At 52.1% G+C, this 10,049-nt stretch overlaps 1 protein-coding gene across 1 annotated transcript in view; it reads right to left on the reverse strand.

Moving 5' to 3' along the window:
• The window catches only part of LOC134757964 (mitochondrial proton/calcium exchanger protein-like), a 29,826-nt gene extending 20,168 nt beyond the window's left edge, over positions 1 to 9,658 (reverse strand). Inside the window, 2 exon segments of the mRNA XM_063703396.1 lie at positions 1,131 to 1,274; positions 6,115 to 9,658. Of these exon segments, the coding sequence (XP_063559466.1) occupies positions 1,131 to 1,274; positions 6,115 to 6,168 (198 nt within the window). The 5' untranslated portion in view covers positions 6,169 to 9,658.
• Positions 9,659 to 10,049: the final 391 nt, after the last annotated feature.

The following is a 10,049-nucleotide window of genomic DNA, read 5'->3' on the forward strand; positions in this document are numbered from 1 at the left end:
AAAAATTAGCCAGGCATGCACACCTGTAATCCCAGCTACTTGGGAGGCTGAGGCACAAGAATCGCTTGAACCCAGGAGGTGGAGGCTACAGTGAGCTGAGATTGCACCACTGCACTCTCCAGCCTGGGTGACAGAGCGAAACTCCGTCTCAAAAAAAACAAAAACAAAACAAAAACAAACAAACAAACCAAAAAAACCAAACAAACTCGTGTGATTCCCTAAAGCAAGGATCGGCACACTTTCCGTAATGGGCTAGACAGGAAAGCATCTGGCCTTCATGGCTGTGTGGTCTAAAACAAATGCTTAACTCTGCTGGTGCCTCACAGACAAGACACACGACTGGGCATCGCAGGTCCCCACAGGGCTCTACTGAGAACAGGCAGGGTCCTGATCTGGCCTGTGGGCTGCAGCTGGCTGACCCTGCCCTAGAAGGACCTCATGACTCCCCTATAGCACAGGTAGGGAGTGTTCCTAGTCTAGAAAACCTGTATTTTAAAATACATTGAGCTGGAAGCAGTGGCTCACACCCATAATAACACTTTGGGAGGTCATGGCAAGAGGATTACTTGAGCCCAGGAGTTTGAGACCAGCCTGGGCAACATAGCAGATCTTGTCTATAAAAAACAAACAAAAAAAATTAGTCAGGCGTGGTGGCTTAGCCTGTAGTCCCAGCTATTCGGGAGCTAAGACAAGAGGATCACTTAAGTCCAGGAACTTGAGGCTGCAGTGAGCCGTGATTGCACCACTGCACTCCAGCCTGGGTGACAGGGCGAGACCTGTGTATGGTGGCACACACGCCTGTAATCCCACCTACTTGGGAGGCTGAGGCAGGAGATTCGCTTGAACCCGGGAGGCAGAGGTTGTATGCAGTGAGACAAGATCGCACTGCTGCACTCCAGCCTGGGTGACAGAGCAAGACCCTGTTTCAAAAATAAATAAATAAATAACGAAATAAAGAGAAACAAATCCAAAACCCAGCATCCACTAAATAATTATTGCACAGCACAAGGACAATATGAAGATACATAAAGTCTCAAAAATATCTAGCACCTGAAAAGTCACAAACAAGGAAGCTATCACAATGAATTTCAGACTCATTCTAAAACAAGCGGTTGGGATGCTGCCCTTACCTTGAGTGACTGAGTCTCAAATGTGGATGGCAACACGTTGGGGAAGAGCTTCACAGCAACAGGCAGCAGAAACTCCATGAACGGCACCACCACGAACACAAGGAATGGCACCAGGCAGAAAAGGTCGGCGCAGATCCGGAGAAACTGGAAGGGGCGGAATCCATCAGAGGGGAGCAGAGCACATGTGGGAACAGGGGCAAGGGGTGTGAGCATTTCTCCTATAATGGTTTATAGGCACAACCTCAGGCAGCGACTCACAGGACCCACTGAGGACTCTAAGTTCCAGAACCACTTAGCAGACCATTCCCAAAACCCACTTCTTCCTCAGGGTCCAAAGCAGGTGCCAGCAGCCTCCAGAAAAGCAGGGTATGGTGCTGACACCAAGGGCCACTGGGTGCTCCCAGCGATCGAGTCCTCCAAGGACACCGGCCAGCACTCTGGGCTCGGGGGCCAGCAAGTGAGGGCTGCAGGCTGAGGACTGGGCATTACTAGTGTGGTGGAGAGTCACCAGGATAGGCTGAGCCACACGTTCTCTTGGAGGGTGCTCTATAAGGAGGGCTTCTCTTGTGTTTCCTAAGACTATACTACAAAGCTATCATTAGGAAAAAACCCGAGTATTTCATTGACATAAACAAACTAGTACTTGATGCCATTAAAGAAACATCCAATTTGAAATAATCAGAAATCCCTGTGAAGCCTGAACAACTGCTGGAAAACAGCGCGGGTGATGCTGCCCCTCCTTGGTGCTGCTCACAGGGGTCCCTTGGCCAAGGTGTTCCATGTAGTTCCTCCGTCTCCTGCGTTTCCACTGGCAACAAGTGAGCGTTCCCAGGGAGACACCCTGAGAGCAGCAATGTCCTCCTCCTCATCAGCCTCTCTCCCGACCCCGCACTCATTGAGCCAGCCTCCACTCTCATGGGCACAAAACAGGGGCTGCCTAACTCTCCTATCTCGTCATCTGCAGGAGGGGAGAACCCTGCCTTCCTATACATTCATTTTTCTGTTTGTTATCGCACTGGACCCATGGACTCCTGTATTTTTTGACTGATTTACAATTTACGGCTGTCTTTATTCCCAAACGGTGCCATATTTGGGCAGGACATATCCTTAAAGCTGGCACATGTGTTTTTTGATATGCCTCATTAATTTTTTTAGCAGTTCTACTGAGGTGTAATTTACATACCATAACGTTCAACTATTTTAAATAAATTTGATGATTTTTGGTAAATTTATACATTGCAAAACCATCACTAAAATCCAAATTTACAAGTTTTTTTTTTTTTTTTTTTTTTTTTTTTTTGAGATGGCGTCTAGCTCTGTCACCCAGGCTGGAGTGCAATCGCCCGATCTTGGGTCATTGTATCTCCATCTCCCTGGTTCAAGCGATTCTCCTGCCTCGGCCTCCAGAGTAGCTGGGATTACAGACATGCGCCACCACGCCTAGCTAATTTTTTCTTATATTTTTGGTAGAGACAGGGTTTCACTATGTTGGCCAGGCTGGTCTCAAACTCCTGACCTCAGGTGATCTGCAGCACTGGCCTCCCAAAGTGCTGGATTACAGGCGTGAACCACCACACCCAACCAAGAAAATAACTTCTTAAATGTTTGTAAACACAAAAGCAGAACTACAAATCCCAACCTTTTAGAGCACATTTCAGTGCACAGGATTATCTTTTTTTTTACTTTTTATTTTTTTGAGATGGAGTCTCACTCTGTCTCCAGGATACAGTGCAGTGGGCGCGATCTCGGCTCACTGCAACCCCTGCCTCCTGAGTTCAAGTGATTCTCCTGCCTCAGCCTCCTGAGTAGTTGGGATTACATGCGCCCGCCACCACGACCGGCTAATTTTTGTATTTTTAGTAGAGACAGGGTTTCACCGTGTTGGCCAGGATGGTCTCGATCTCTTGACCTAGTGATCGGCCCGCCTCGGCCTCCCAAAGTTCTGGGATTACAGGCGTGAGCCACCGCGCCCGGCCAGGATTATCTTTAAAAAGGAAGGCTGGTGCCGGCTGCAGTGGCTTTGGGAAGCCTCCCAGCACTTTGGGAGGCCGAGGCAGCAGGACTGCTTGAGGTCAGGAGTTTGAGACCAGCCTTGGCAATATAGTGAGACCCAGTCTCTACGAAAAATTTAAAAATTAGCCTGGCATGGCAGCGTGCGTCTGTGGTCCCAGCTACATGGGAGGCTGAGGTAGGAGGATCCCTTATGCCCGGGAGGGCTGAGGCTTTGATTAGCCATGAGGTTGCAACTGCACTCCAGCCTGGGTGGGGGAGCGAGACCCTGTCTCAAAAATAAAAATAAGTAAATAAATAGTAGAGCCACAAAAACGTAATATAAACCCCAAGAGCTAGAAACCATGAGGTGTTCTTGGGAGGAAAGGATGGAGCGGACAGGAGATGAGGCTGCACCTGGGAGAGAGTGGACTCGATTCCCACACAGGGCTGCACTCTCTGAGGCCCATGGTGTCCCATGGCTCTCACAGAAGCAAACAGTATCTGTGCTGAAGAAACTAGCTCACCACCTACATCACACAAGGTTTACCCCTCTGAAGTGAGATTCCATCTCTTTTAAATTAAAAAATTAATTTAAAATAAACTAATTGAGCTTCTAGAGTTAAAAACATAGGCACTGAAAATAAAACCTTGGTGACTGCATTAAACAAGAGTACTTCAGCTGAAAAGAGAATGAATAAAATAGAAAGAAAACATCTAGATTGCAGCCCCGAGACAAAGACAGAAAATGGAGAATCTTTTTAGAACCGTGAAGGACAGCAGGAGCTGGTGCACCGGAGGACAAACCAGGAGCCCCGAGAGCCTGGGCACTGGTGAGCAAGCAGGTTCTATCACAGATGGCAGATGTGGAACCTTGGGGTCAGAAGCACGGATCCCAAAAATAAAAACAACTCACCCAGAGGGACGCACGCAGCCCCTCCAGACAGGCCTTGAAGCAATTAAGACAGAAAGGGCCTGCACCAGAGGTGCAACTGCGCAGAGGCAGGCCCCTCCCAGGAAACAGCAGTGGAGAGCCAGGGCAGGGCATCAAGAGGGTGAAGGCATCGAGCGTGGCTGGAGGTGTGTGCTGGAAACTGCTGGTGGGAAAGAGTTGAAGCAGGAGCAGACGGTGTTGCAATTCAATTCGGTGGCGAGGTGCACCTTTCCATAGGTGTGGCGTTATGACAGGTATCGGTTCCTGGCTCAACTGCCCTTGTTACAGTCTTGTGATAATGTTAGGTGTGTCAGGCCTTGGGGGCAGGCCTCTGACCTCTCTACCCTCCTTTCACCTGCCCTAAGGCAGGTCACTAATCTTCCCAACTTCCTGACTATGGGTTTTAAGACCCTCCCTAAAGAGGGTTCCGTCCTATTCCCTGAGGGAAGCAATGCCCAAGAGGACTGGGTCCAAGGAGCTTCCAGAAAGCTGAACACGGTAGAGGTTCACCGGGGGTTGCACCCTGGGAAGCATGGAAGATCCATGCCTCTTCCCCGTACATACCTTGCCTTACGGTCTCTTCACCTGCATCCTTTGCACTATGCTTTATAGTAAACTGATAAATTTAAGTGTTTCTCTAAGTTCTGTGAGCCGCTCCAGCAAACTACTCGAACCCAAAGGGGCGGGGGTGGGTGTCACACCTCATGTAGCCCATAAATACATATACCTACTATGTACCCACAAAAATAAACAAAACAATTTAAAAACAAAGAGGGGGCCAGGCACAGTGGCCCATGCCTATAATCCCAGCACTTTGCGAGGCCAAGGCAGGTGGATCACTTGAGGCCAGGAGTTCAAGAGCAGCCTGGCCAACACGGTGAAACCCCTCTCTACTAAAAATGCAAACATTAGCCGGGTGTGATGGTATATGCCTGTAGTCCCAGCTACTCAGGTGGCTGAGGCAGGAGAATCACTTGAACCCAGGAGGCGGAGGTTGCAGCGAGCTGAGATTGTGCCACTGCACTCAGGCCTGGGTGACAGAGTGAGACTCTGCCTCAAAAAATAAAAATAAGGTTGGGCGCGGTGGTTCACGCCTGTAATCCCAGCACTTTGGGAGGCTGAGGTGGGCAGATCATGAGGTCAGGAGATCGAGACCATCCTGGCTAACACGGTGAAACCCCGTCTCTACTAAAAATACAAAAAATTAGCCGGGTGTGGTGGCGGGCACCTGTAGTGCCAGCTACTCAGGAGGCTGAGGCAGGAGAATGGTGTGGACCCCGGGGGGCGGAGCCTGCAGTGAGCCGAGATCGCGCCACTGCACTCCAGCCTGGGCGGCAGTGACACTTCGTCTCAAAAAATAAATAAATAAATAAATAAATAAATAAATAAATAAATAAATAAATAAAAATAATCATGATAATAATAAAAAAAAAACGAAGCGGGGGTGGTGGGAACCTAACTTGAAGCCAGTCTGTCAGAAGTTCCGAGAGGCCTGGACTTGAGACTGGTAGGGGGCATCTTGGGGACAGAGCCCTCACCCTGTGGGATCTGATGTTATCTCTGGGTAGACGGTATCAGGACTGAATCAGAGGACACCCAGCTGGTGTCTGCTGCGTGGTCTTCCATGTTGATGACTGTTGTGGTGGAGGGTAGAGGAAATACACAGGTAAACCGAGTTTTTCGTAGGCAATAGGTTTTACCGATTTTTATTCTCTACCAAACAGAAAGCAAGCACTAAAAATAGTTTTCAAGCAGTCTACAGAGTGAAAAGAATTTGGGCACGGCCCAGCACGGTGGCTCACACCTGCAATCCCAACACTTTAGGAGGCTGAGGTGGGAGGATCATTTAAGCCCAGGAGCTTGAGACCAGCCTGGGCAGCAAAGTGGGACCCTGGATCTATAAAAAACAATTAGCCAGGTGTGGTGGCACATGCCTGTGGTCCCAGATACTCGGGAGGCTGAGGCAGGAGGATCGCCCATGCCCAGGAAATTGCGCCACTGCACTCCAGCCTGGGTGATAGAGCAAGAAAGAAAAGAAAGGACTAGAAATGTCCCCATTACCTGCCTGCACTCCCGGCGGGTCAGGCTGTGGCCGTTGAGGATGCGCCAGAGCATGCGTGCCGCGATCTTGGTGTCGATCCATAGCAGGCGGAAGCCATGGTAGTAGTGCTTCAGCTCGTCCAGCACCCTCTGCCCCAGGGACTTCTTCACCACCACCTCTGCGGGGGGGCTGTACACCGGGCCGCCTTCCTCCAGCTTCTTGTTCTTGTCCTTCAAGGACTTGAGGGACTTCTCTACTACTGAGTCATCGCGAACAGGGCGCGAAGAGTGCCAGCCACGCACAGGGAGGCACTGAGGTCCCACAGCCACAAAACCCACAGAGGTAGAGGTCCATGGCGCTCTCGACACTATGCGAAGGCACTGGGGCCTCAGAGTCCAGCAGCCAAGGTGATCGCCTCTGGAGGATGAGGACACAGGCTGGATGGGAGTGCAGCAGCCAAACGGAACATTCCTTGAAAAGGGAAGAGTGGAAAACAGTAGTAAGAGCCAGCACTAGCCTTTGACAGCTCAGCACCGAACACCAACAGCAGCAAAACCCACATGCCCCGTGCCTTGCCATGTCACAACCACACACAATCCCACCTACTTCCTGATGTTTGCACTGCCCGCTGGGGAGCCCTTCGGAAGGGAGGCCAGGACAGTGTGCAGCCCCCTCAGCCCCACACCACGTCGGACAGGAGCGTGGGCTGGCGATCCCCACAGAAAGGCAGGCAGGTCAGACACAAACACAATCAGCAAAGGCTGGATCCCTGGGTGGGTCTCCCAGGCCCACTCCCAGAGACTTGGGGAGGTAGGGTGCATTGCTTTGGCACTTCATGGGGGAATGGAGTGCAGAGCAGAGACTTTGTTGACTTTGGAGGTCCTCTCCTCCAACGAGTGACTTTCTGGAAAGACCCGTGGCTCTTGAACAAGTCCTGCAAATCAGTAAGGGTGCTCGCTGACCTCAGACCTCTACACTAGCTGCCCGCAGGCACCAGAGCAAAACAACAAAATCCAAAGAATAAGGGCCAAGGCCCATCTCCTCCTCCTCTACTCGCCTGCCCACTCTGTCCGGCACCAGCAGGCTCCAAGCCCAGAGCCTCACACCTGCCCGCCCGCCTGGACATCCCTAGCTCATGCCCTTGCTTCACTCAGACCTCCCTGACCACTCCACCGCTCTCACCTCTCATCCACAGCGCTGCCTCCGAGCGGGTGCCCTGCTGACATCTGGCCGTCTCAGAGACCAGGCGCACACTGTGTGCACATTTGCTTTCTCCCAACTGGAATGTAGGCCAGCGAGGGCCAGAGAGCAGGCTCCAGGCCTCACAGGCAGCAGTGGGAGGCTGGCACTAACCCAGACCCATCTCGGTCCATGCTGCATCGGCCCCAGTGGCCGCCTGTGCCATATCCACCCACAGAAAGGCCTTGAGGAGGCCACTGCAGCCTAAGCTTCTGCAGCATAGACCGTGCCTGGCCCAGAACCTACGGTTTGTGTGCCAACACAGAGACCATCATCTGACCGCAGCGTGGTGCCACGCCACCATTTACAGTCCAAAATTCAAACAGCTGACCTGCGCAAGGCCCATTCAGCCTCACGATCTCCTGCGTGTCTTGCTTGGCACACTAGAAACTCCCCTGCTGATTGGACACAAATCCCCCTGGGTGGCCCTAGCTCACCTAAAAGGCCATGTGTGTCGCATAACTTCACATCAGCTCCTCCTGCTTCCATCAGCTCTCTGTGCCTGGCCTGACACCCGCAGCAAGGCCCGAGCTCCGGAGCAGACTGTTAGAGCTCAAATTCCAGCTCCACTACTTACTGCTGCGTGACCTTGACTGAGTAATTTAACCTCTCTGTGCTTTGGGAGCATTCCTCGTGAATTTGTGTGTTAACAGATACTAAGTACCAGGACGGTACCTGCAACGTGGGAACACCCACCAACGACGTGGCTCTCGTGATTACCACCGCCTTGCAGCCTCGGAGAAGCCACCAATCAGGGCTGGAAGCCAGGCGGGGAACTCTGTGGACCCACTGCTAATTTCTCAGATGGGGATCCTCGGCTTGCAGCCCAGAGAGGGCAGTGCGGCTGGTGCAGGGCACTGTCAGCCCAGGGCAGCTTAGAGCGAGCACACACCAGGATCGGAAGCCCGAGAAGCAGGGGCTCCACTCTGCACCAGTAATGGTCTGGGGACCTCCCCCAAGGACTCTCCCAGGCTCAAAATCTTCCCTCAATTACAGACATGCAAACCCAACACTGACCTCACAGAGAGGTTCTCAAGAATACGGGAAATAGACACATCGAAGGTGCCTGGTGGACACCAATGAGGCCTGGGAGGGGTGGGAAGGGGGACAGGCACCCCACCTCGGTCACCTCCCCAATCCCTGTGAGGGCAGCTTCAGACTCTCTCCAGGTGCTGGTCCAGCCCCAGCCACCATGTCTCTAGGTTCTCCTCAGCTCTGGGGTCACCTCTGAGCCAGGAAGGGGCCCCTGAATCCACGCAGTCTTGAGTCAAGGCGTGCCGAGAGCCGAGCCACACACAATGCAGCAGAGCCCACGCAGGCTCAGACTGCCCCCTGGCCAGGCTGTGTTCCTTCTGTGAGGTGGGCTCACCTCCCTGTGTGGGTGATGACAGTGCCCACACATGGGAATACACCTCCCCCCTGCATCAAGCTGAATTACACAACTCCACAACCCTCAGTTAGCAAGGAAGATGGTGGCTTCCACAAGAAGGCATGATGCCAGCAGTCATGGGGTGTCGACAGGCAAAGACGAAGACTCGGAAAAACAGACCAGGCAGAGAAGCACACGGCGGACTCAGTGAAGGCAGGGAGCCATCCAGAGTTGGGCACACCTACAGGGGCCTGGTCCTCACCACAGTAACATCCCCCGGCAAATCCCATCAGCATTCACGCTAAGTACAGATTTAGAAATAAAAATAGCCTCACATCAGCTGAGGTTTCCCCACTGAGTGAGATTCAAGTTTGCTGGGTCTCACAACTGCTGTCTTACAGTTTGCTTACCCAAAGTCTGGGTGCTGCTTCTCTGCCTTTGTTTCTATGAGAAAGAAGGCTGGAAGCTGCTACATAACGTCCATGATGTTCTCTTGGATCGAAAATACTCCAGCAGGGCGCAGTGGCTCACATCTGTAATCCCAGCGCTTTGGGAGGCCAACGTGGGTGGATCACTTGAGGCTGGGAGTTCAAGACCAGCCTGGCCAACATAGTGAAACCCTGTCTCTACTAAAACTACAAAAATTAGCAGGGCGTGGTGGAACACACCTGTAATCTCAGTTACTTGGAGGGCTGAGGCGTGAGAACTGCTTGAAGCCGGGAGGTGGAGGCTGCAGGGAGGCAGAGGCTACAGTGAGCCGAGATTGTGCCACTGCACTCCAGCCTAGGTGACAGAGTGAGACTGTCTTAAAAAAAAAAATGCTCTATCAGCTGGGCACCATGGCTCACAGCTGTAATCCCAGCACTACACGAGGCCAAGGCAGGAGCGCTGCTCAAGTCCAGGAGTTCGAACCCAGCCTGGGCAACATAGTGAGACCTTGTCTCTACAGAAAAAAAAAAAAAAGGCCAGGCACAGTGGCTCACGCCTGTAATCCTAGCACTTTGGGAGGCCGAGGTGGGCAGATCACGAGGTCAGGAGTTTGAGACCAGCCTGGCCAATATGGTGAAACCCCGTCTTTACTAAAAGTACAAAAATTAGCTGGGCATGGTGGCACACGCCTATCATTTCAGCTACTCGGGAGGCTGAGGCAGGAGAATTGCTTGAACTTGGGAGGCGGAGGTTGCAGTGAGCCGAGATTGTGCCACTACACCCCAGCCTGGGCGATGAAGTGAGACTCTGTCCCCCGCACCCCCCCAAAAAAATGATCCACCTACTCACCCTCAGAGATCTGGGCCATTTCATCTGAGGATTACCTGCATCTGTAAAATAACTGTTTACAAAAACTAA

Source organism: Gorilla gorilla, chromosome Y (genome assembly GCF_029281585.2).
Source record: "Gorilla gorilla gorilla isolate KB3781 chromosome Y, NHGRI_mGorGor1-v2.1_pri, whole genome shotgun sequence".
Lineage (NCBI taxonomy): Eukaryota > Metazoa > Chordata > Mammalia > Primates > Hominidae > Gorilla > Gorilla gorilla.